The sequence below is a fragment of the Geotrypetes seraphini genome, chromosome 2 (genome assembly GCF_902459505.1).
Source record: "Geotrypetes seraphini chromosome 2, aGeoSer1.1, whole genome shotgun sequence".
NCBI lineage: Eukaryota > Metazoa > Chordata > Amphibia > Gymnophiona > Dermophiidae > Geotrypetes > Geotrypetes seraphini.
The window spans coordinates 378,196,677-378,224,315 of record NC_047085.1 but is presented as its reverse complement, the minus strand read 5'-3'; the positions used below and the strand labels follow the sequence as shown (position 1 = coordinate 378,224,315).

The window sequence follows — 27,639 nt, the reverse complement described above, 5'->3', positions numbered from 1 at the left end:
TTAGGCAGTACTGAGTCCCCTCTAGGTGACTCCACCTTGTGTCTCTTGGGCACAGTTTCCATGCTCCCACACCTAGGAAAGCTGCTGTTCCAGGACTCTGGAAGAGATTTTCTCCCAGCAGACAGGCCCTCCAATATCTCCACAGTCATAGAGACCCAAGAGGAGGCTAAGCACGAAGCTCCTGCCCACTTCACGCGCTGAACAGCATGTGGCATAAGGGTGCTCTTCCAGCATCCATCCAGCACAAATTTTACATAATTAGAGTTAAGAGAGCCTAAAGACCCCATCCCTGGAGAACTTTGAAAAAAAACCTGGGAAATCCAAGATAGCCTCCACGGCAGCATTTTGGTGACAAAAATGGCTTATAAATAGCTTAACTGAGAACAAAAACCCCTCAAAAATAGGATTTCTGAAGTGGGGAACCAAAAGGAAGTAGCAGAAACCTTGAAAAGTCTTTTCAGACGCCCTCCACTCACCCCCCCACACACAATTTTTCTTATATTCTGTAATAGCCTTACTTACCACAGTAACTATGGTGAACTATGGATATGCTGCAGCCTGCCCCAGCTCTAAAAGTAGCTGGATCTGGAAGAAGACATCACTGCCTCAAAGGAACTGTTCCTCTAACACTGAAATTTTCGAGCTGCCAGTTGGACCGATATCTGACTGAAACTCAAACCCTCATGGACTCAAGGACGCGAAAAATGTAAGAGGTGAAATGCAGCCGGTGCCCTGAAGAGCCCCACTGAGCCCCTGCAGATTCATAATAGTCTGCGCTCAAGCCCCTGTGAACCAGTAGGCAAGCAAAACTTCTAGGGGTTTAGACCCTAGGCTCCAGAAAAGTCTCTGCAGGCTGGCCAACAGGGGGATAGACCTGACAGCCGTAGACCTCCAGTCTGCTTCTCCTCCACACAGGCAGAGCTTCCCCTCTCACCTGGGAAGCTCACAAAATAAAATACAGAACAGGTCAGACAGATTCCTTCTGGCTCGCTTGCAAAAGGAAAAACTAAAGGGGGCATTAGAGTTCTTTGGTGAAGGAGGAGGAACAGAAAAGCTGGAGTGGATTCCTTCTGCACAATTCACGAGCATGGGGAGATTACACTAGTATTCAGCATGACACACCTATTGCACTGGAAATACTGTTTTACCTATGAAACTGTCTTTTAAAATTATCCTCCTTGTGTTAACTCTGTTAAAATGTTACTTCAAACAGAGGGATTGGAATGACTTACCTGAATTCAAATTGTCGTTCACTAGGGTTCTCTTTTAACTTCTCTTTTACTCTGTGAAATGAGTTTTGGTATTGTTCATTCAGATTGACACATTCCCGAAGCCTCTTCAGTAATTCTTGACTAAGGAAGAACAAAAACACGATATATCTGAGGAAACCCTGAGTTAAAAGTAAATTAAGTACCAGGTGGGAAAATGATATCTTTATTAGGTTATGAATTTTTCATAATATTAGCTTTTGGGATTACAGTGATCCATAAAATCCCTTTAAAGAAACATTATTGATATTATTAGGGACATTTTCAAAACTGAGATGTCCAAAAAATGGCATAAATTGGCACTTGGGATGTCCTAATCGCCAGGATGTCCAAGTGCTGATTTTCAAAACTGTTTTTCTTGATGTCTTACAAGGCCCGCAGTGCATACAGAATTAAAGGGGACATGTGGGAAGCATGTTCTGGGTAGGTTTTGGGCAGGCTTAGACTTGGACATTTTGCTGTAATAATCGAACCTTTCCCAAGATATCCTAGGTGGAACTTAAGTCGTTCTGAGATAGACCTGCTTTTAAAGCCAGTAAGTGCCAAAAAATTACCCAAACTTACCAGATGACCACTGAAATTATTTAGTAATGACTGCCCATACTCCCCCAGTGGTTACTGACCCCCTCCCACCCTCAAAAAATCTGAATGAAACAGTATATACCTGTCTCTAGAACAGCAGTACCTAGTATGGGAAATCCTAGTAGGGTATCATGCAGGTGACTTAAATAACCTGGTGAGTGGGCTAGTGAGCTATAGAAAGGAGGACCCAGGCCCATACACCATTGTAACCACTACATTGTAACCACCATTGAGCCCCCCAAAATCCTACTATACTGCCATAGAGATACCACCTGCAGCCATATAGGGCTATTGGGGTGGTAGACAGGTGGGTATAGTAGGTTTGGGGGATTTTGGAGGGATCACCATAAATTAGAAGGGGTTTATGGTGAGATGTACTTCTGGTGCTCTTTATGTAAAGTTCACAGTAGTGCCCTCTAAGGTGCCAACTGCTTTATTAGCATGTCCATGTGGCCAGTTCATTATAATGCTGTCACCTTCCTCATCCAAATGGTCTGGATTTGGATATTTTTAACCTGGATGGTTTTGTGGTCGAACATGGTACACAAAGTTGGGGGGAGGGGTGCTGTCGGAAGGCTTTTTTTCGGCGGGTGGGGGGAGTGGGCCAATGGCAGGAGGGAGTGGGCATCCCTCCTGCCATATCTAAGTTTGGCGGGGGAAGGGAGATGGCAGGAGGGAGTGGGCATCCCACCTGCCATTTTTTTTGGTTCATGGAGAGAAGGAGGGATGGGACACTTTGCCAGGGGGGCACTGTCGGGAGGATTTTTTCATTTTTTATTGGGCAGATATTTTGCGTGTATAATACATGCAAAATATCTGTGCTATTAAAAAAAAAAATCCCGACAAAAGCCCTGACAGCAGTGACAGGAGGCTGTCACTACTGTCCCTACTCGCTGAGCGATTGAGTCATTGGGTTTGCAGGCAAATGATTTGCACCTCCATGCAAATCATTTGCATGCAAACTTGATAGTGAATCAATCACTGTTTGAAAATCATCCAGAAAATTGGCCAACAGCGATTGAATCACTATCTTTAGTGAATCTGGGTCTATATAAAAACGAGGGAAGACCATTTGATAGAATCTGGTGAGAAAGGATATTATATTTAAAGGGGATGCAATATGACACTGGAAGCATGTGTTCTGATTTTAGGAGCGGTGAAATATGATCGAATTTAGAGCAATGATAGAGTAATCTCATATCAGTGTTCTGGACTAATTATAGATGATGTAATTGATATTTCGGAAGTCCAATGAGAACAGAATTGCAATAATCAAGTTTGCTCAAAACAAGGGAGTGTATTAGAATACAGAGTAAACTTTATTGAATGAATGGATCAAATTTGGCGGAGAGCAAAGAAAGGGCTGCATGCTCAGAATGACAGGTCTTCTCCCTCCTGATGCATCTTGGGATGCAGTGGGAGGGGCCTAAGGCCCTGATTGGCTCAAAATCACGCACTTACAACAGTTTTAGTTGGCGTAAATGTTCACACCTACATTTTAGTAATGGAGTTGGTCATTATGCATATTCTATAAACTGCATCTAACTTTAAGCACAGCTTATAGAATTGTGTTAAACCATGCACGCGACCTCTCAGCTCCCGAGCCAAGTTGTCTTCCGCCCGACAATGTGTGCACCACGTGCAAGCATGCACAATATCCTGCACTCATCAACGTTGTACATGCTTGCACATGGTGTGCGCGTTGTTGGGGTGGTGGACAGCTTGGCTCGGGAGCTAAGATCTTGTGCGCATGCTTGTATAGGATGGCGGCCAGCTTGGATCAGGAGCTGGGAAGCACTGGCGGATGGTTGAGGCATCACCCGAAGTGGGAGGGCAGCCGCACAGGGACCCTGAGGGAAGGAAGCCACCCCGCTGAAGGAGCTGCCCCAGCCACAGGTAGGTACCCACCCCTGGGCCACCATAGCTGGGAGCTCGTTTAGCGAGTCAACGCTCGGTTTGCGAGTCACAAATTTAGCAAATGTTGTGCTCGTCTTGCAAAACACTCGCAAACCGCGTTACTCGCAAACCAAGGTTTGACTGTACACCTTTCCAATTTTATTTTAATATTGAGTTGGACTGTCGTTTAAAAACAGGTTCATTAGGCAAAAAGGGGTAATTCCTTAAAGTCATTTACACATGTATGTGGCCACATATGCCCATAATGTTGTGTTATAATATATAAAAGTACACACAAAGACATGATGGCATATATTTTGAGGGTAGACATGTATAGGACTGGGGTTTGAGCAGAGAAAACATGTCCACATGCAGATTTTAAAAATAAGCCGTTTATTTGCTTCTACTCCATATCCTTCTCTTTTTCTTTTCTTTTGTATGCTCCTCTTAACATTTTGATTAGAGAATGACACGGTGGCGGTTTACCCGCGGCTACTGCGTTTAGCCACGGGTAACCCGCCAAAAACGGGGAATGAAAATTAGCAGCCTCTGCGGGGACGGGGACAAGGCCATCACCGCCCCGTGGAGCGGTGAATGGTCTTGTCACCGCAGTGAGGCATAAAGGATCGTGCGGTCCCTGCAGCCCTGCACGCGCGGCTCTTTGAAAGCGTGCCGGTCGCCAAAAAAGAAAACCGGCAAACTAAGGAGTGCTGGACAGCAGTAGCATACCAAGGGGGGGGGGCGCGGGAGGGGCGAAAAAGGTAATGGCGCCAGGCCTTGGAGCACCGAGGCAGACCGCTTCTCCCCCCTCCCAGCCGAACCCCCGCTGACCCCCCCGCTCCCCCCAAGTGAACCTTTCCGACCTTCCCAGCGAAAGCAGCAAACCTCCCTCCAGTAGCGTCGGCTTTCTCCTCCATCTGCCGCATCACTGATGACGTCATCAGTAATGCGGCAGAGGGAGGAGAAAGCCGCGAAGGAGGTTTGCTGCTCTCACTGGGAGGGTCGGAAAGGTTCACGGGGGGGAGATAGGAGGGTCAGCGGGGGTTCGGCTGGGAGGGGGGAGAAGCGGTCTGCCTCGATGCTCCATTACCTTCTTCGGGCAGCAGCAGCGTTTACAATTCGCTGCTGTTGCCGGCTTCAGGCCTTGTTCTCTGCCGGGTCCTGCCTACTTCCTGTTTTCATGAAGACAGGACCCAACAGAGAGGAAGGCCTGAAGTGGGCAACAGCAGTGAATTGTGAATGCTGCTGCTGCCCGATAAAGTTCAGGACATCAGAACATCAGGGAAGGAGCAGGGAGAAATCGGCTGCTGGCTTGGGGGTGAGGGTAGGGAAAGAATCGTGGAAGTGGAGAAATTGGCACGATGGCTTTGTGGGGGCTAGGGGGAGAGAGAAAGAAAGGAAAAAATAAAGAGGGGGGGCCAGGGGGGAGAGAGAAAGAAAGGCAGAAATAAAGAGGGGTCAGGGGGAGAGAGAAAGATAGGCAGAAAGAAAGAGGGGGACCAAGGGGAGAGAGAAAGAAAGGCAGAAATAAAGAGGGGGTCAAGAGGGAGAGAAAGAAAGGCAGAAATAAAGAGGAGGGCCAGGGGGAGAGAGAAATAAAGAGGGAGGCCAGGGGAAGAGAGAAAGAAAGGCAGAAATAAAGAGGGGGGCCAGAGGGAGAGAGAAAGAAAGGCAGAAATAAAGAGGGGGTCAAGGGGGAGAGAAAGAAAGGCAGAAAGAAAGAGGAGGGCCAGGGGGAGAGAGAAATAAAGAGGGAGGCCAGGGGGAGAGAGAAAGAAAGGCAGAAATAAAGAGGGGAGCCAGGGGGAGAGAGAAAGAAAGAGGGGGGGCAGGAGAAGAAAGAAGAAGGACCAGAAGAAGGACCAGAGACTCATGAAATCACCGGACAAAAAGGTAGGAAAAATAATTTTATTTTCAACTTAGTGATCAAAATGTGTCCGTTTTGAGAATTTATATCTGCTCTCTATATTTTGCACTATGGCCCCCTTTTACTAAAACGCAATAGCGGTTTTTAGCGCAGGGAGCCTATGAGCGTCGAGAGCAGCGTGGGGCATTCAGCGCAGCTCCCTGCGCTAAAAACCGCTATCACAGTTTAGTAAAAAGGGAATATTTGTCTATTTTTGTATAGTTGTTACTGAGGTGACATTGCATAAAGTCATCTGCCTTGACCTCTTTGAAAACCCGCGGAATATAAATGATAATTAACATTTTCTTTGCGTACAGCGTGCTTTGTGTTTTTAAAATTTTATTGTTGGTAGATCATTTTGACTTGGCCACAAAGGTAAGGGGGAGGGAGGGAGGGGAGCTGCTGAAAGACATCTAGTAATCCTTGCAGGCTTGACTGTGCAGGGAATTATTTTTGTAAAATCATGTTTTGTTATGTGACTGGCATTATCTAGACTTTAATTTCTATGAATGAATAGAATGAAAATGATATAAAATTACTTGCTTGCAGGGACCGCGTGTTCCGGCTCACACAAGGAAGGAGGGGGTGAAAGGGAAAAAGTTTTTCTTCCTTGGAAATAGATTCTGAAGTGACCTCATCAAAGAAGACCAGCACCAAATGTACAAGAAATCCCTTAAACAATGTCAAAAGAGCCCAAAATAGAAAACTGCTACTGCCTTGAGACTCCATTATTGAAGGAATCAACTTGAAATCACAGAAGAGACAGGAAAAGGTTAAATGCCTCATGGAATCCTCAGGTACAAAACGCAAACCAAATTGTGAATGAAATCAGAGCAGACAGTAAGAATTATAAAATTGATGTCATTATCCATCTGGAAAAAAAGGCGTACTAGAAATAATGCCTCAGCAATACAATTTTCAGAAGTTCTATTTGCTCATGGTAAGGGAGAAGAGAGACTGCTAGTGATGGTGGGGGGACTGATAGAAGATATGAAAGAAGGGTGGTAGAAAGGAACAGATGGTAAAGGAGGGAGAAGACGCTGGAAGGGAAGAAGACAGATGCCAGACTATGGGGTAGCGGAGGGAAGAAGATGGGTACTAGACGGGGACGGTGACGGGGCGGTGAATGGGATGGTAGTGGAGGTGACAGGGCAGTGAAAGGAATGGCGGTGATGGTGACGGGGCGGTGAAGGGAACGGCGGTGACGCGGCGGTGCAGAGGATGGTGGGCCGGGTCGGTGCAGTGACGGGGACAGATTTTTTCCCCATGTCATTCTCTAATTTTGATATCTCATGCATAGGGACACAGAATTGTGTAGACTGATCACTGTGTTGGAAGTATATATTGTATATTGTTATGTATTTGATTTCCTTTTGTATTGTTAAAGTTATAATAAATAAATTTGAACTGAAAAAAAAAGCCAAGTCAATGAAGCCTACAAATATGAAGTTTCTAAAAAGCCAATCTAAGCATGTACTTTAAGATTTAAGTGCAAACCTTTACACCTACTCCAAAACTTGTCTATATGTCTGTGTTTGCAACATTGTGTGATTTCTGCCACTTATAATAGTAAGAAAAGTACCTACTTGTCTTTATAAAATTGACATACTGTAACACAGACACCCCTTATAAAATTACCCTCTAAATGAACATTATGTAAGAAAAGACATTCAAATACCTATCATGTTCCCAGATTTTCACAACTCCTTGATTAAGATAAACCTTGCATGTGCTGATCATCTGGTTAGTGACTTTCAGGAAAAGCGACGTCATATGCTCCGAAGTGTTGTAGTACTGGGAGGTGCTGTAAATCATCCGGATGCCGTTCATTAAACTTGGTAAGTGTTCCACCACTGCGGCCTGAGGAGCAATAAAGGGTTTCTTTTGAGAAGGCCAATATGCAAGAACATAATTACGACTGAAAGAAATTAATGAATTACGAGTAACTCTTTCAGGGAGCAATTTTGAAACAGTGGGCACAACTGTAAAACACGTCGGTACTATTAAAGCAAATACATTAAATTAATTTTCAAACAGACACTGCCTACATTGTTTCTTTTTGAAAACTAGCTAACGCAAAGCATGGGGAGAGTGTGGCGCAGTGGTTAAAGCTTCAGCCTCAGTACCGTGAGGTTGTGGGTTCAAACCCACGCTGTTCCTTGTGACCCTGGACAACTCACTTAAGCCCTCCATTGCCCCAGGTACATTAGATAGATTGTGAGCCCACCAGGACAGATAGGGAAAAATTCTTGAGTAACTAAATAAATTAATGAAAACCATTCTGAGCTCCCCTGGGAGAACAGTATAGAAAGTTGAATGAATAAATAAATGTGTGGATCTCATTTGCACCTGCTGCTTATGTGATAGAGGAAGCAATACAGAATGAATGTGTATCATTTCCCTTCCCCATCTTAAACACCTGTCTTTCTCCTGTGGCAATAAAAGCACAGTTACTTACCATAACAAGTGCTATCCAGGGACAGCAGGCAGATATTCTCACATGTGGGTGACGTCATCCACAGAGCCTCAGCACGGACGGTCCAAAGTGCATTGCCACTTTAAGAACTAAAGAAAGTTTGCAACCAAACGCACCACGCATGCGCGAGTGCCTTCCCACCCAACATAGGTGAGTGGCTTCTCAGTTCAGATATCTAGCAAGGAACTGCCAACTCCAGACTCTGTATGCTTGTTCCAAGCATACAGTGCCTTGCTGCACTGTATGCTTGGAACAAGCTGCCCTACAGCAGGCTCTGGCAGTGTTCAAGGCCCAGTTAAAAGCTCACCTCTTTGAGAGTGCATTCGATTCCTAACTCCTCTCACCTTGGGTTCTGCCTCCCCAACCCTATATGTAAGCTCTTCCAAGCAGAGACAAAAGGTCAAAAGGTACAGCACTACAAACGCCTTTCAGTTCTATATAAGTGCTAAGTAGTAGTAATAGTAATAGGAGCACGTCAATTGCACGCGCAATTGCTAATTAGTGGCCCAGTGTGTGATAGCAGACCATAAAAAGCAACCAGGATGCTAGGGAAAGATTAGGTTTTTACCTCGATAATCTTTCTAGTAGGTAGATGCTCTATTCCTGAATGTGTGGGTAGTCAATCCCTTCTTGCAAGAATTTTTGGAGGGAATTTTATTAGCATTCTTATGCTCCACCTCCCATCCTTCTGGGCTGTCCTCCAATTCCTCAGTTCATACCAATGTAGAAGTATTGAATTTTTTACGTATATATTATTTTGTATTAATGTACTATATTGTTTTTCCCCCATTTTTAAATTTGTAATACACTTTGAAATATTTGACAATGTATGCACATCAAATTTCGATAAAAACTTGACTTGAAACTTGAGAGGAAATAGAAAGGGGAGAGATACGGGGACACTTCCTGAACACATTATACCATGGTTGAAGAAACTTTATTGGTTGCCTGTCAAATTTCAAATTGTCTTTAAAATCCTTGTGTTGGTATTTAAAGTTATCCACTACAAAATCCTTGGTACTTGACAAATAGTGACACTCTATCAGCCTCTCAGATCTTTAAGGTCAGAGGGGTGATGCGATTATCGTTACATGAGTTTTCACATGTACATTATGAAAATACAAGGGTATCTGCAATCTCAATAGCAGTGGTGTCACTGTGGAACAAATTGGCAGGACCATTAAGAGCACCTTTGGATTTCCCGAAATTTAAGAATTTACTGAAGACTACTATGGACGCTCATGAGCTCCTTTCTGGGGTTTTACAGCTGAATTTCACTGGGGATGCACTTACACTGCTCCCTGGCTTAAATGTGTGCTTTTTGCAGGGCCCTCAGACCAACTGTGCACTAACACCCCGCCTCCCAAGAAACCAGAGTCTCCCACTCCCCTGCACGGTACATGGAACATGGATGATCCTCAGACGGCCATCCACCACAAACTTGGGAAGAATCCAAGGTATCTTGGCCTGAGGAGTCCATCATACCTGTTTTTAAGTATAATTGAGGTGGTTTGAAGCAGATAGAGGCTTTTATTTTCAAATCAGGAAATCTAAGATGGCCACCACTGCAGTGATTTTAGCGCCAAAAACGGCCTGGGGGAGTTACACTGAGAAATAAAAATTAGTTATTTTAGGATTTTAGAGGTGGGGGAACTTAGCTCTAACTCTCTCACCCCCACACACACAAAATAGATTTTAAAGCCCCCTCCCCCCTAATGCTGTTTTCCAGGTTTTCAGCCTATTACTCATTGTGCCATGCTGTATGCTGGGAGCTGCAAGTGTGGAAGCTGCAAACAGCTTACAGGGAGTACCTGTTCCTCAACATGCCTGGAATCTGGACTGCTTGTGTCTTCTGACTGCTTCTCAAGTCTAATGAACTGGCTTGATACCTCAACCCCCCACCATATCACGTGTATGCAAACAGAAGGGGGAAAGCAGTCAGCCCCAATCTTGGATAAACCACCATGGAGCCACTCAGTCTGCACTCAAGCCCACTGCATATGAACCTGGGGTGAGCATTGCTCCTAAGGAAATGGTCCCTTAGCCCCTGAACTGGCAGTCCAGGCTGTCCAAATGGGTGCACTGCAAAGCAGTTTGCCCCTTGGAAGAAGACCCTTGACCTCAGAGTCTGCGCTCTCCTTCAGCCAGAGCTGCCTCAGAGCAGTCCAAAAAATCAAAAAAATTTAAAAATAAACATAGGCAGAAAAGACAGGTTCCTACCATCTCGCTTGTAGAAAAGTAAGTAAGGAATTGGAAGACAGCCCAGAAGGATGGGAAGTGGAGCAAAAGAATGCTAATGAAGCTCCCTACAAGAATTCTCGCAAGGAGGGATTGACTACCCACACGTTCAGGAATGGAGTGTTGTCGCACTAGAAGATTTATTAGAAAAAGGATGAACATATGAACATATGAATAGCCTTACTGGGTCAGACCAATGGTCCATCAAGCCCAGTAGCCTGTTCTCACGGTGGATAATCCAGGTCCCTAGTACCTGGCCAAAACCCAAGGAGTAACAATATTCCATGCTACCGATCCAGAGCAAGCAGTGGCTTCCCCCATGTCTTTCTCAATGACAGACTATGGACTTTTCCTCCAGGAAATTGTCCAAATGTTTCTTAAAACCAGCTACACTATCCGCTCTTACCACAACCTCTGGTAATGCGTTCCAGAGCTTAATTTTTCTCTGAGTGGAAAAATTTTTTCCTCCTGTTGGTTTTAAAAGTATTTCCCTGTAACTTCATCGAGTGTCCCCTAGTCTCTGTAATATTTTACAGAGTGAAAAATCAATCCACTTGTACCCATTCTACTCTACTCAGGATTTTGTAGACTTCAATCATATCTCTCCTCAGCCGTCTCTTTTCCAAGCTGAAGAGCCCTATAATGTCTCTGTATTGCTCTATGCTATGACTTCACCTTGAGCACTGTGTTCAATTCTGGTCACCATATCTCAAAAAAGATACAGTGGAATTAGAAAAAGTTCAAAGAAAAGCAATCAAAATGATAAAGAGAATGAAACTCCTCACTTATGAGGCAAGGCTAAAGAGGTTAGGGCTCTTCATCTTAGAAAAGAGACAGCTGGAAATATCCATAGTCTCCTATTGAGACAGACATGGGGGAAGCCACTGAGTTTCTGCCAGGTACTTGTGATATTGATTGGCCACTTATGGAAATGGGAAAATATTAGGCTAGATGGACCATTGGTCTGACCTAGTATAGCTATTCTTATGTTTTTAAATAGCAGCACTGACTTGGAGACAGAGTGAAATAAATAGATTGGCGGATGGGGGGGGGGGGGGCAGAAAGAAAATTCTTATGTCTCTTCATGCACCCAGTTTTTGGTCAACCCAGCACAACTTATCGTATTCTAAGAAGTTTTGATTAAGAAAAAAAGAACACTTACAGGTGAGGCTTTCCCCAAAGGACCAAAAAACTTATCCAGTGTATACAAATATTTCACATTGTCTTTAGCTTCATTAGCAGCATTGGTTACACTTCCATCCTAAAAAGAGAGAGAAAACGCATCATATAAAATCAACCAGTGCAAAGGAATTTCACAAAAAAGAAGGAAATGACATCTTATTTGCCTGAACAGGAAAAGGGCTGATTGCACAAAATGTGACAACCACATCAATAAACAGCTTAAAATATAGTAAATGCTAATTACAATTTTTAGAGCATTTAGTATATAGTTTGTGTGTGTGTGTAATTATTTAGATTCAGGTCATACTTTTTTCAGTAGCTGCACAAGGAAAATTACATAAACTTAGATTGTGAGCCCACTAGGGACAGAGTATCTACATACAGAGCTAGCATGCTGGGAAGGTAAACAGAGCAGCTGCCCTGGACCCCACAGCTCCGGACGGCTCCCATGGGTTGGCATGTCTTCCCCCTTCTCTCTGCGCTCATATGACGTTGCCTTCACCTTCGGTCTTCCTGTCAAATCCATTTTTATTCCCAGGGGTTCACCAGTGCAGCAGCAATTCTGATATACTGCCTGTTGCCCCCGCCATTCTTTCCCTCTACTATGGTCTGCCCCCTCTATCACAATCTCACATTTCTGCCTGGGTGGACCATGGCAAAGGGAAAACACAGAGGAGGCTACAGGCAGCATATCAGAATCACTGTCGTGCCAGCATATCCTTGGGAACAAAAATGAATTTGACAGCCTGGGAAGAAGAAAGAAACATTAGTTGGGCACAGAGAGAAGAGGAAAACATGCTGGCGTAAGGAAGCCCCCTGTAGCAGCTGTTTTTTTAATAGAAATATATTTATTAAGTTTCATCACATAAACAAAATCCTTATGTTTACAGTACAATATTGAGCCAAAGAAATTAACACCCCCAACCCAATCTCCCCTACCATACCACCCACCCTACACAAGGGAGACAGCCAATTTGTCAGAGATACTCAAAGAAGTGGACCCTGTGTTTCATTAGAGCTGCAATCAGAGGAGGAGGAGATCAAGATAGGGCATTTTTAACATAATACTGTGCATTCGCAGGGTCAAGGAGTCTAAGAATGGGGACCATATTTGGATGAATTGGGTTGCTTTCTTTGCACCTTTCTCTATGAAAGAGATGGTACATTTGATCACGCCACAAAGCCAATGCTGGGGTGTCTTTTTGTAACCACTGTAATAACATACACTTTTTTTGCTATCAGACAGGTTTTTCGAATGAATAAACATTGCTTATTTGTCTTATTATCTAAGACATCATCTTAGGACTAGATTCACTATACTTACCTTAGCGATCCGATCCGTGGCCGAGTCTTCCCGGGCGACCGATTCACCAACCCTCCTCATGCAAATGGGGGCGATCGGAGGCACGCCCCACAGCACGGATCGCTGTAGAGCAATCCAGAAGCATGTGCAGACCATCTTCTTTGCAGATGGTCTGCGCATGTGCTTGCTCTCCTGACTTCCCTCTCGCCAGCTCCAGGGACCGAGCCCCGCCGTCATCTTCCTTCTCTCCTTCCCCAGCTCCAGCGCGGAAGTACCGCCCATGACCGCCTCTCCCGGTTCCTCTGCAGTTTCTACAGGGAAGGGTTACTTGCGAGCCCGTGGTTTTAACCCGCGGGTTTAAAGCGGGGCTGCACTACGGCATGTTCTGTTCTGTTCCAGAACACGTCGCAGTGCAGCCCCGCTTTAAACCCGTGGATTAAAACCACGGGCTTGCGAGTAAAAGTCAAAAGTAAATCCATCAGGCAAACTCTCACCCAGACCCTGCCAAAAAGCTGCAGACATGCTCTTGAAATCTGTAGTACACACTTGTTGAAAAGCTCAAGTAGATCGCATCAGTGCTAGATCGAGTGCATTTTAGATCTCTGGTCCTGACACTGTGCATGGATAGTAGCAGAGAGACAGGGCAGCAGACATCAGAAAGCATGGCGGCAGAGGTCAGAGGCAGCAGAGAGGCAGAGAGCAGGGGGCTTTTGATGGGGGGGTTTATTTTGGATACTGGGATTTCAGGGCTGCAGGGCTGGGATTTCAGGGCGGCAGAGAGCAAGACAGTCATCAAGGACGTAAGCGACTGGTCCTCAGCAGTCTCTTCTGTTTGGATCGGCCAGCCCAATCGGTGTTCGCTTCTGTTTGGATCGGCCAGCCCAATCGGTGTTGGTTTAGTGAATCGCTGCCTTCCTACTTATGCATGCAGTTCCCCTCATTTGTTGACAGGATCGTCCAGAAGATTAGTGAATCGAATCGGGTCGGGGTCGCAAACCAGTCGGGACATGATCGGTCAGCTTTGTGAATCTAGCCCTAAGTCCATAAGGCATAATTTAACACTTTTCTGTATAGAATGTCCAACTATCTGCTCTAGATATTACCAGATTTGTTCCCAGAAGGCAGAAATAGGAAGGAGGGCAATCCCACCAACAATGAAACGTCCCCACTGTATCCTCACTGTATCCCCACTGTAACTGCATTTCATACAGTTAAGAGAACAGCCAGTCCAAATCTTATTTACCCAGGCAGGATGCATGTAAATGTATGTTAACATTTTATACTGAAGTTCTCTAAGCACTATACATTCAGACAAATCCACACATCCTTTGATGCCTTCTAGAAATCCACTTATTGTGTAGCCCTCCATTATGTCTTCATATAACTAGCATAGTATTGTACAATCAATCCCTTATTACCTTCTATACAGTGCCAAAAATTATTGAAAGCCTTATTTTTCCATTAATTATGATGTTGTTATTATGTAAGAGTGGCAACATAGTGCTGTAACTGCAAAATAATGAAACCTATTATATTGCACATGAGTCAAGTTATTAAACTGATAAAAACAGATACTACACTTGATCTTAGCCATAAGGCCAAGAAGCGATAATGATGAGTTAATTTATATTGTGTACACAATTCCTCAAATGGTTTCATAACTAGCGACCCAGAAACACACACTTGTCCCAAGGTTTTTAGCCCCTTTTATTCCCATTCTAGGAAGCCCATATCCTCCATATTGAGGTAAATCTGCAATTACCTCTCAAGGGCAGGAAGGGTGAATAAGTGCTCCTCAACCCAAATCACTTCCTACATTGCTTCCAAGTCCAACTGGCCGACCTCAGTAACAAGTTATTAGATAATTGGGGTGATATCCCTGGGAATATCTCTGGGAGGAAGAGCCTAAGGATCCCTGATGAAATCTGCAGGAGGGATGAAAAGTGCTATGGTCTCCTTCCAAAGTCTGGCGAGACTTGTGCACAGGTAGAGACTTAGGGCAGTGATCAGCAACTCCAACCCTGAGGTCATCCAGACTTGTCCCAAAAAGAAGCTGACCCTTGAAAGGAAGTCTGCTTAAAGTGATCTTAGAGGCAGAGTCCCCAGCCCAAGGACAGAACCAAAGAGGCCAGCACGCAGACACCGCATAAGTGTTAATAACTCAAATGAGATCAGACCATCCAGCACTAGCTGGGGACAGACCTCCACTTCCGCAGATGGCACCCTGTGCAATTTCACATGACAGGCACACGCCACAAAGGAGGCTGCTGCCACCTAGAAACCTGAAGAAGCCACTTCAAAAAGGTTTTTTGTTTTTGTAACCACCACTGTGCGATCCTAGGAGTCCTTAAACACTACTCCAACACTAGGGAGGTCCAAGCACGATGAAATCCATCTTAGGGTGCTCAAAACTGCTGAAAGCAGGAGCCAGCAGAGAAAGTTTAGATATTGCTTGAGAGAGCTGGAAAGAGCAGCCTGGGCATCCTATTGTCCTGTAACCAGACCAAGTAGCTGTGGATGGGATGGAAAAAAAGAGTGTTTTCTTTTTTGCTCTAGCAGAACCCCAGCAAAAAAATGATGGACAAAGCCATGCTGCAAAGGCCTGCTGATGGAGGGGTCCTCATCCAAATCCAAACTCTCAGGGCGACTATGTTGAGCAGTCACAGCAAGGTTATCAGCTAGATCCAAAATAAAAGCAGTGTCAGGAGACAAAAGCTGCATAATATCCATATGGCGCAATGCAATCGAGTTCAGCCATAGCTGGATCAGAAGGCTCCTGAAAAAGGACCTCCGCCACTGGCACAACTGGTTTAGAAGAAACTGACGCACCCGCCAGCTGCGTCCAACAAGCTGGGTCCAAAGAATACACTTTCCAAAGAAGCCGACAAAAGTTTGGTGACACTTCACACCGTGTGCACTGCAGGGCCCTGCTGAGGTGCTTGTACCCTGCCAAAAGAGTCCCCAGACTCGGAACGTGGGCATTTGGCACCAAACTCCACAACGGCCTCTGGGCTAGATATTTCCCTGAAATCATGGACCCAGGCTGGTTCCCCAGCCCTGTAGGACCTGAAAGATACAAAGCCCAAAGCTCCTGCTCCTCCCTCAACGCGCTGTGGCACATGGTATACAGTTGCAGATCCGGCGCCAATCCATCACAATCAAGGCACACATTCGATAGACTAGGGGCTGGGAAGCCCATCCCAAATGATTTTTAATAAAATTGAGGGGTTTTGAGGTAGAAATAAAACTTTGAAAAAAAAGATTGATTAAAATCCAAGATGGCAACAGTCAGCGAATTTGCACCAAAAATGGCAAAAATAAGCAAAATCTAAAAATAAAAAATAGCGATTTGGGGTCTGGGGAGGTGGGGGACCTGAACCCTACCCTCAGAAAATGTGAAAAATTAGTTTAAACATATATTACAAACCACCTCCAAAGTTCCCATAGGAAATAATGGAGATTTACACAGTCACTGAAGTGCCTTACCTGTCAGCATTTTCACACAGCAGCTGAATGGAGAAAAGGATTTTCTGCCTTTGAATAGCTTGAAGGTCTTCAGACTGCCAGTTGGCCGGACACCAATTGTAACCTCCACCTTCATGGATCCTCTCCACGTGACCTGGAGCGGGATATGCAGCCTGCGCCCTGAAATCCAGGGAATTTTCATTCAGGATGCATACAGTCTGTGCTTAAACCCCTGACAAGGTCAGCAGGCAAGCGAACTCCTAGGGGAATGGACCCCAAGTCAAAGAATGCTGCCATATGGCAGGCTGGCTTCACAGATCCACCAAAGTCTCTCCATGAAGCAGCAGTCCGGACTCGTGGGACAGTATCTTTTTCTCCGACAGAGGACCACCAGAAAGGGGTCTCAAGGCACTGAAGCCACAAAAAAAGACAATTTTAAATGAAAAAGCAGTAGAGCAATTCAGACACACAAATGGAAGAAATTAAATAAATAAATAAAAGACCTGCATGGATTGCTTGCAGAAATTGAAACTGTAGGAGGAGCACATGCTCAGAAAAGTGTTTGGATTTTGTAACTCCCGGATTGCGGGAAGTGATTGAACACCTAGCATACTGAATCTGGAATGGAAGTAACAGAATTTACATAAGATCTGTTTGAGGGCATGTTTTTAGTGTAGTGTTTTTATTGAAGTTAGGAATGATCCTGTACTTGAAGTACAGGTTTACTGTGGGAATATAACCCAATTTACATTCTGAAATGGACATTTTGCTTTTTGTAAATGTAAAAATAAAAAACATGTTTCAATATTTGGATGCTATTAAAATACAAAACAAATTAACCCCCTCCTTTACAAAGCCGAACTAGCATTTTTAGCACTGGCCGCTGCGGTAATAGCTCGGACGCTCATAGAACTGTTACTTAAGCAGCTGGCGCTAAAAATGCTAGCACAGCTTTGTAAAGGAGGGTGTAACAAATTGTATTTTGCATACAACAGAAATTTAGGAAGAAAATTAAGAAAAAAAGGTACAAATCACAAAAAACATATGTATGAACATAAGAACATAAGCATTGCCTCTGCCGAGTCAGACCATGGGTCCATCATGCCCAGCAGTCCGCTCCCGCGGCAGCCCTCCCCCCAGGTTCATGACCTGTAGTGATCTTTTACCTAAAACATTTTATTCCCTGATCGCATAATATCCTGTATAGTAACCCTCTAATTATACCCTTCAATCCCCTTTTCCTTCAGGAAATCGTCCAATCCCATTTTGAATCCCAAAATCGTACTCTGCTCTACCACCTCTTCTGGAAACGCATTCCAGGTGTCCACCACCCTCTGAGTGAAGAAGAACTTCCTAGCATTTGTTCTGAATCTGTCTCCTTTCAAGTTTTTTGAGTGCCCTCTTGTTTTTATTGCCCCCGCCATTCTGAAGAATCTGTTCCTCTCTGCCTTCTCTATACCTTTCATGATCTTGTAAGTTTCTATCATGTCCCCTATAAGTCTCTGCTTTTCTAGGGAAAAGAGCCCCAGCTTCTCTAGCCTTTCAGTATATGAAAGGTTTTCCATGCCCTTTATCACCCTTGTTGCTCTTCTCTGGACCCTCTCGAGTATTGCCATATCCTTCTTAAGGTATGGCGACCAGTATTGGACATAGTACTCCAGATTAGAGAGCTGCACGGGAACGGGGACGACGGGAATCCCGCGGGTTCCCCCTTCGGGTCACGAGGAGCCCGTGGGGACGCCCCCTAGGGTCGCGGGGATCCCGTGGGGACGCCTCCGAGGGTAGCAGGGTTCCTGCGGGGCTGGATGTACTAAGTCGCGCGGCTTTTCTCCCTACCTGCTCTGCTTGCAGCACAGAGCCGAACGGAAGTCTTCCCGATGTCAGTGCTGACGTCGTGAAGACTTCCATTCGGCTCTGTGCTGCAGGCAGGGTAGGTAAGGAGAAGTAGCCTCGCGGCTCGAGTGGCTACCAAGGGAGGGGGGCGGTCCACCCCGCCCCGGGTGCAGCACAGCCGGCCAGGTCCCCTTACTTTTGTGGCGCTTCCCCGACCGACCGACAACAGCCCTGGTCCGACAAACCTCCCTGCCCTTAACTGCGAATCTAAATTACCTTCTTACAGCAGCTGTAAGAAGGAAATTTAGATTCACGGTTAAGGGCAGGGAGGTTTGTCAGACCGGGGCTGTTGTCGGTCTGTCGGTCGGGGAAGCGCCACAAAAGTAAGGGGACCTGGCCGGCTGTGCTACACCCAGGGCGGGAGAGAAGGAGGGGGGAGAAGGACGCTGAAAGCACTGGGGAAGACAAAGGGGTGGAGAAGGACGCTGAAAGGCCATGGGGAAGACGGGGGGGGGGCGGAAGGACACTGAAAGCATTTGTGGAAGACAGAAGGGGGAGAAGGATGCTGACAGGACATGGGGAAGACGGGGGGAAGGAGAAGGACACTGAAAGCACATGGGGAAGACAAAGGGCTGGAGAAGGACGCTGAAAGGACATGGGGAAGATGGGGGGGGTGGAGAAGGACGCTGAAAGGCCATGGGAAAGACAGAGGGGGGAGAAGGACGCTGATAGGACATGGGGAAGATGGGGAGGGAGAAGGATGCTGAAAGGAAATGGGGAAGAGAGAGTGGGGAGAAGACGCTGGCAGGGAAGAAGACAGAGATGCCAGACTATGGGGGGAGAGGAGGGAAGAAGATGGGTGCCAGACCAATTTGGAAGGGGGGAGAAAGGGAGAGGCACAGTAACAAAGCAAATGGAAGACGCAGAAGGAAGAGAGACAGTGGATGGAAGGAACTGAATGAGAACATGAGGAAAGCAGAAACCAGGCAACAAAGGTAAGAAAAGAATTCTATTTCTTTTTTTTTTTTTGCTTCAGGATAAAGTAGTATATTAGTTGTGTTGATAAAAATTTATAAACAAAAGAGGCTCTGGTAGAAACCCGTTTACAAAGTATGTATTCTTCCCAATTAATATTTCCAAATTAATAAAGTCTTTTTGCTTATTTGTAAATGGGTTTCTACCAGAGCCTTTAATTCAGTAGCATAATTAAATGAAATAACTATTTCTGAAGTTTATAGGGACGGGTGGGGACGGAGGGGATTCCTCACGGGGACGGGCGGGTACGGAGGAGATTCCTCGCGGGGACGGGTGGGTACTGAGGGATTCCTCACGGGGACGGGTGGGATTCCTCACAGGGACAGGTGGGGGACAGGTGAGACTTTGGCGGGGACGGGTGGGGACAGGTGGGATTTCTGTCCCCACGCAACTCTCTACTCCAGATGCGGGCGCACCATCACCTGATACAGTGGCAGGATAACTGTATGTTTCCCATTTACTCTCTACGGGCTTCTTTCATTAAACGGCACTAGAGTTTTTAGCATAAGCTGGTGAGGTAAATGCACTGAAACTTATAGAATTCCTATGAGCGTTGGAGCACTGACCTCGCTGACCTGCGCTATAAACCTCTAACACCGTTTAGTAAAACCCAGCATAAATTAGTTTAAAACATATATCTGCAAAATATATTTTGTTACCAGCTCTTTCCAATGCTTTAATATTCTGGATTTTGCTGCTTGCAGAATGCTCAGTACTTTCTTGACTTTGGCGCTCTTGATCTCATCTAAAAGACTTTAAAAAGAGGGTATAAAATTTGAGAATTCCCTCAGCATTCCTGTCATTTAAAGCTGGATAAATGATAACTGACATTAAAAAAAAAAATCAATATTTATTTCATCTGGTATGTGCATCAACCTGTTAAACAATGACATCCTGGACTTCCAGTGCTCTAACTCTGCAGAAGGGCCAATGTCATCCGCTTCTTTTCGCATCTGTTCACTTTCCGCTAGAACTTGTTCAATCTGTTTAATCCAAGTCATTAACACTCTCTCGAGCTTCTCAATGACTTCACTGTTGCTGCCTGCAAAAATGAGAAAGAGGCTAGTAGGCACTCTGCAAGCTGAGGAATGAGCTTTTGAGGACAGATGCAACTCAAACCTAAACAAGTCAAAGAAAAGGAAGTACAACACATTCTTTTTAATTATGCCTATAAAGCAACAATTTAAAATCAAAAGAGAAGAAGTTATCCTGGTTCCCTCTGTTCAGGGACGCTCACATGGCGAACTGTAGTATTTAGCTTCAGATTCAGAAGCCTCAGCATGGATCCTTCACTCAAATAAACTGTGGACCCGATATTCAGCCGGAGGCAGGCAGCCCTTTTGCTGAACGCCACCAGTGTTAAACCCAGATGTCAATGCCAGGCTGTATCGTAACTGGCATTACAACACAATACAGTATAATTTAGTTCTTAAAGTCCACATAACGCTTACACAGTTCAATGCAGATTACAAATTCAAGAAGCTGGAACAACCAAGAACATTATAAAAGTTAACTATCATAATTCATTATGCAATCATAATCTTCAGTCAAGATCTCTTACAAATGGGTCCTTTTACTAAGGTGCGTTAGCCGTTTTAGCGCACGCTAAATATTAGCGTGCACTAAATGCTAACGCATCCATAGAATACAATGAACGCATTAGCGTTTAGCATGCGCTAAAACAGCTAGCACGCCTTAGTAAAAGGACCCCAAAGATATTCCTCAAAAAGAACACATTTTACCATCTTTCGAAAGTTAGATAACTATTTTTCTTATTTCTAAAGGAAGGGAATTCCAAACAAAAATTGATTGGAATAGAAATGATAAACAAATTTTATATTCAACCCCATTAACAGATGGATAACTCGCTTTCATATAATTCCTGTTTAAATATCTTTATTCGTTTTAAATAATGCAGTACAGAAAACATCCCTTCCCACCTCCCTCAATAAAAGTCAATGAAGAAGTCCAATAGGAACAACAAAGCCTACACAGTTTTCAAACAGTAAGCATCCAAAATAGCCCAAACCTTCTCAAACTGGCGAATCAACCTCCTCTTATCAGCAGCCACATCTTCATATTTATGAATAAGGCAAACCCCAGCCCACCAAGCATTAAATGACAGAGCTGTATTGTCCTTCCACACACCAGAGAAGGCAGATCATTGTAAAAGTATTCCCATTGAAGCTGCAACTGCATAAATGCTTTTTGTAAAAAAAAAATTGGGGCATATATATAAAAATTGGGGCTTATATATATATACATAAGCCCCAATTTTTTTTTTTACAAAAAGCATTTATGCAGTTGCAACTTCAATGGGAATAATTTTACAAAGCTTTTTCTGCATATAGAACCTGTTTTATATGTAGAAAAGGTCTTTTTTTAAACTGTATGACAGAATTCATGCATGGAAAGAGTGCTTCTGCATTTCTGCAATCTGTTTAAAGGTGTTCCCAGTGTCATAGTTGAGTGGATTAGTAGAGGAAGAGTTGCAATGTACTGTACACAGGTATAAATTTGTTCATGAGCATCGCATGCTAGTAGCATTGGTAATATAAAATCACATGAGTGCCTATGTTGCCTTTATAAAATATGCTTAAAATTGCCACTTTTTGGACTTCTTGCAAAGGTGTATTATAAAATTACATCCATTTATAGCAGCGGTCTCAAACTCGCAGCCCACGGACCATTTGCAGTCCCCCCAGCTGCTATTTTGCGGTCCGCGGTCTAGAGGTGGTGATCGAGTGTCGGCTCCCTTGTCATGCTCATTTTTCCATTCAAAGCCATGGGCGATGGAAGCAGCAGTTCCGTGCACAATCCGAGCCTGTGTCGGAAGCTTCTCTGACATCATGACATCAGAGAGAAGGCTTCTGACGCAGGCGCGGATCGTGCGAGGAGCCACCTCCTGCGGCTTTGAATGGAAAAACGACTGCGGCAAGGGAGCCAACACTCGATCATCGCGTCCAGGGAAGTGAAGGGAAGGGGAGGGAGGGGGAAGAGAAATGCTGCTGTTGCACAGGGAAGGGGGGGAAATGCTGCTGCGGGGGAGGGAAGGTGGGTGGGAAATGCTGCTGCTGCACAGGGAAGGGGGAAGGGGGAAGAGAAATGCTGCTGCTTCTGTACCCAATTGGGGGGAGAGAGAGGGAAGGAAGGAGAAGGAAGACAAGGGAGAGGAGAGGAATAACCCCAATGTGCCTTAAGATATCTTTTAAAATGAATCAGATATTTGAGGGTTGTAATCGATTATCAATTCAATTATGAAGAACAAATATCATATCAGAGATAGTCACAAAGGGGACTGGATTTTTAGGCAACTTAGGGCAATTAGGAGTTTTGTAGGTGAGGAATTTTTACATACCCTTTTACATGTGGTTTTTTTTTGCTATCTAAATTGGATTATAGGAGCCTGGTATATGCAGGATTATTATTACTAAGTAAACTGAAACATCTGCAAACTTTACAAAATGCAGCCATTTGTCCATTAGTGAGAGTACATTATAGAAAACACGTGACTCCGTCATATTTAAATTTCCATTAGTTACCTATGAAATATAGAATAAATGTAAAAACCTTGATACTTGCACATAGAGCTTTGCTTGAGGTGGAGCTCCATATCTTTCTACTCTGGCAATGCTTTATGTTCCTAGTCAAATTTAAGGGTGTGCTTAAAAGTTTTCATTCCAACCAAGAAGATAATGACATGGATATGGTTCAACCAATGATCTGAAACAATGTCAAAATATAGAATTTCATTTCTGCAAATTGGCACTTAACAAAATAAGATAGCACTCTTTTCAGCTACAGTGGCAAAATAATGCTCAGAATTTAGGAAGTTGGTTGGGCTGAGAACTTTTCAGCACCCTTTTGTATTAAGTATAATATTCAAGGCTAACGCTAACAGACCATGCCTGGCACTTGAAAAACACTGTGTGACGTAACTCACAATATGTGATGTGCATCTTCTCAAAAGATCTTGATAGACTTGTTAAAGAAGGTACTTGAAAGGAAGACCAACTTGCTGTCCTTAACTTAACATCAATCCCATCCATCTCCTGTACTACTTCATCTGCCTAATTTGATGGGACAATTCCCAAACCCACATGCAAAGATGCTATGTTATCAGTAAAATGATTATCCATATCCTCCACCCTTGGCATAATTTGCCTCAACTTTCTATCCCAACTTACATAGTAACATAGTAGATGTCGGCAGATAAAGACCCGGATGGTCCATCCAGTCTGCCCAACCTGATTCAATTTAAATTTTTAAATTTTTTCTTCTTAGCTATTTCTGGGCAAGAATCCAAAGTTTATCCGGTACTGTGCTTGGGTTCCAACTGCCGAAATCTCTGTTAAGACTTACTCCAGCCCATCTACACCCTCCCAGCCATTGAAGCCCTCCCCAGCCCATCCTCCACCAAATGGCCATATACAGACACAGACCGTGCAAGTCTGCCCAGTACTGGCCTTAGTTCAATATTTAATATTATATATATATTAATAATATTTAATATTGTGTGGCATCTTCTGTTTTTTTGTAGGTGTGTTTCTTTTCCGACTTTGAGTTGGTTATATTGATACTAAAATCGCATGGCTGCTTAACAATAGTAATCTTGAACATCCTAAAATGCTGTCTGCAGATTTTAAAAAAGCATTTTTACATGCCAGTTTAATAAGATTCTCTCTCAGTTTGCATCTATGGGGGAAATGATTAGTTGAATGAGCAGTAATTTACCAACCTGCTGTTATGTAGTCAGAAGGATTATGCAAGTTATCAAGATAACTAGCAACATCCATTTTCTGAAGCTCAATTTTCCCTTCCAGATTCTGTCTTGCTGATGATAAAGTACCAACAAACTTATCCAGTGAGTCAAGAAATTCTTGTATTTGAATACTGTTCAGACCTTCTTGCACTGCTCCCCAGTGCTATTAGAAATGGCAGATATAAAACAGACAGAAATTATTTTATTATATCAAAGCATTTTTTTTTTTTGAATTTAAAACACTCATATTTTTTGACAAATGAGCAAAAGTAATCATCTATATCAGAAAGGGGATATTGCACTACAATGGGGTGTTGAAAAGTTCTCAGCCCAACCAAACAATTTCCTAAACTCTGGGTATTATTTTGCCACTGTGCTGAAAAGAGTGTTATCTTATTTCATCAAGTGCCAATTTTCAGAAACCAAATTCTCTGTTTTGATATTGTTTCAGATCACTGAACCATATCCAAGTCATTCTCTTCTCGGTTGGGCTGAGAACTTTTCAGCACCCTCTCGTAAAATTCACACACAAAAAGGCAGTTTAGCATGTGGGTGGCAAAAATGTAATATGCACCAGCAAACATTACTTAATATGATAGTGAGGGCATGTTTGATACACTAGAAAGCAACTGCAGACATAACTTACTAAAAGGGGGTAGGAGAAGCCTCAGACCAAGAGCATTGTAACTCTAAAAAAAAAATGTAGAGTAGCCTCCCCACTTTAATCATAGGCATAAAAACCGCTTCCACCGAATTTGAATTAATAAGGCTACTGAATAAGAATCTCTGACACAGTAGCTCACTGTGCCGCAAAAAGCTGGCCACGATAGATGATTGATAGCGGTGGCTTAAGATGTTAACGTGCAAGCAGTGCTTGAGAAGTCCAGCAACATTAAGATAAGTGTGCTGTGGAAATATTTGAAGCTAACGTTAGAATTGGCAATATAGGTAAGATAGATATTCTGTCCAGCCGAAGAAATGCTATCAATAAGTATTCAAAAGTTGTCTGGACCACTATGTATTAAAGTGATTTATGTTGTATTCCAAAAGGACACCTCAGCCCCACCACTCCACCGCATGTAATGTTTTCTATATAGCGGGAAGCATGTTGTGGTGCTTCATCATTGGCTGTCACTTTTTGGTTATTCACTACTAGTTTTCTTATTTTTTGTATATAGAAATTCTCTTTTTAGGTTTTATCTCAATAATTTAAGAAATAAATATTCCCTTAACACTCAACCTTCCAAGTGTCATAGTGTACGATTTAAAAGTAAATTGTACTTATCTCAGCCAACACCAGGGGAGTCTGACCACCACCAGGGGGTCAGACTCCCCTGGTGTTGGCTGAGATAAGTACAATTTACTTTTAAATCATACACTATGACACTTGGAAGGTTGAGTGTTAAGGGAATATTTATTTCTTAAATTATTGAGATAAAACCTAAAAAGAGAATTTCTATATACAAAAAATAAGAAAACTAGTAGTGAATAACCAAAAAGTGACAGCCAATGATGAAGCACCACAACATGCTTCCCGCTATATAGAAAACATTACATGCGGTGGAGTGGTGGGGCTGAGGTGTCCTTTTGGAATACAACATAAATCACTTTAATACATAGTGGTCCAGACAACTTTTGAATACGTGGAAATATTTGATTCATACTGCTGTGATATTCAATGTTGGCTGAATAAGAGTCTGATTGGATTCATGATCAAAGGCCAACAACTGTTGTGAATTGTTAAAACAATCTGGAAAAATTTTTTCTTTGAATGATACAGTATTTGGGAACGAGGTTTTTATGCCTGTGAAGTTTTTATGCCTATGATTAAAGAGGGAAGGCTACTCTACATTTTTGAGAGTTGTAATGCTCATGGTCTGAGGCTTTTCCTACCCTCTTGTAGTAAGATATGCCTGCAGTTGAATAGTTGTGTGTGTGGGAGGGGGCGGGGGTAGGGGTTGTTTGCTTTTTTGAACCACAAAATATTTTGGTGATACATACGTATTGCCATGGTCGTAGCATATGTGGTGCCAAAACATCTAATACTGCACAAAGTAGCTACCCTTCAAAATGCATAGGACTGGTTAGCATTGGATAGGGTCCTTTCCTTTCCCTATGAAGAACTAATATGAAATGTCCAACTCATGCTTGTATCCCCCCTCTGACCCTATCAAGAAACCAACCCTAAACCTCTTCTTCCCTTCTAGTGATCCTAAACGTCCCCCTTCCCTTCTATTCAACACCCTTAATCTGTAATTCCCTTGCATCCATTTTATAAGTGTCCCCTGCATCTACTATGTAATCATCCCCTAAATGGCAACTTCTTGGCAATGTCCAGCTATCTCACATTGTAAATTGTAACTTCCTGGAAATGTCCAGCTACCTTATACTGTTATTTGTAACTTCCTGGAAATGTCCAGCTATCTTATACTGTTATTTGTAACTTCCTGGAAATGTCCAGCTATCTTATACTGTAATCCGCTTAGAACTGCAAGGTACAGGCGGAATAGAAGTCACTAATGTAATGTAATATAATGCCACCTCTACCCACAACTGCTGTCTCCTCTAAACTGAGCAGGTCTTCCATCTACAGTCTTGCCGTGGGGGGGGGGGGGGGACGACACCGTTTCACTATTACATTTTCACTAGTGAGGGACAGGCAAGTTCTGCAGGCCTCCAGGAACCTGCCTGTGCGTGGAGATGGAAAACACAAGGTCTGGACAGGAAAAGTTCATAAACATTATTAAGGGAGACCTGTACCTGGGGAAAGTCAATGGTTAATCCATTACTACTACTACTCCTACTACTATGACTAGGGTTAAAAGATTTTACTATTGTAATGTCCAGACCCATGGCCCCATCTCCAGACCCACCCAGTTCCAACTGGCCCCACTCCATTCAAACCCAGCCTCGCCCCATTCTGCTCCAGCCTCACCCCCCAGCTCTGCTCCTCTCAACTTGTTCTCCTGCTCGGAGACACATAGGGAGGGCATCTGGGCATGCGCAGGTATGACGCGATGATGTCACATGCTTGTGTTGCTTCTACGCATGCGCACATGCCCTCCCAACTCGGTCCTGAGCTAGAAGCTTTTCAAAACCCAAAGTGGCAGGTTTTGAAAAGCCATCTGGACGCCCGGACATGTCCTCTAAAAAGAGGACATGTCCGGGTATATCCAGACATCTGGTAAGCTTAACTATGAGGTAAGTAACATGAAATCTTGTTACTTTTGGGGATTCTGCCTGGTATACGAGCCCTGGATTAACCACTATTCAAAACAGGACATTCAGTCTAGCCCAGGAGGTCAACTCATATTCTTATTTTATTAAATTTTCAAATGTAAACATATAAATGCAACCCCCTTCCCAATACTGTTCTTTAGAAAAGCTCTTTTCACTATGGGTAAACTTATAAGCAAACAGGCTGTATGCTCTTACATTTATCCCCATATCAGGTGCAGATTTATAAAGGTTTAATCAGAGATGCGAAATATCCAGTTCCAGACTGGAGGTTTTTGGGGGGCTAGTCCTAGTTTTGAATTTATATCCCAAAGTAGTGTCTGATCTTGCTCAATGAAATCAATGCTGCAAGTCCCAAAATGCACAAGGATGGGGTGGTCAGAAATCCAGGACTGTCCTACAACCCACAGCCTGCAACTGGGTAACTTGGCATCTTTGGTTTATTTCCATGAGTGA

At 43.8% G+C, this 27,639-nt stretch overlaps 1 protein-coding gene and 1 pseudogene across 1 annotated transcript in view; both read right to left on the bottom strand.

The window, feature by feature from the left end:
• LOC117353985 (dynein heavy chain 5, axonemal-like) overlaps positions 1-27,639 on the bottom strand; it is a 629,516-nt gene that overhangs the window by 530,046 nt on the left and 71,831 nt on the right. The window contains exons 9-14 of the mRNA XM_033930650.1: positions 23,923-24,109; positions 20,061-20,226; positions 19,844-19,937; positions 11,529-11,627; positions 7,331-7,512; positions 1,233-1,352 (exon numbers count right to left, since the gene is read on the bottom strand). Of these exons, the coding sequence (XP_033786541.1) occupies positions 1,233-1,352; positions 7,331-7,512; positions 11,529-11,627; positions 19,844-19,937; positions 20,061-20,226; positions 23,923-24,109 (848 nt within the window). The remainder of the gene's footprint in view (positions 1-1,232; positions 1,353-7,330; positions 7,513-11,528; positions 11,628-19,843; positions 19,938-20,060; positions 20,227-23,922; positions 24,110-27,639) is intronic.
• LOC117356093 lies at positions 14,336-14,461 on the bottom strand (annotated as a pseudogene).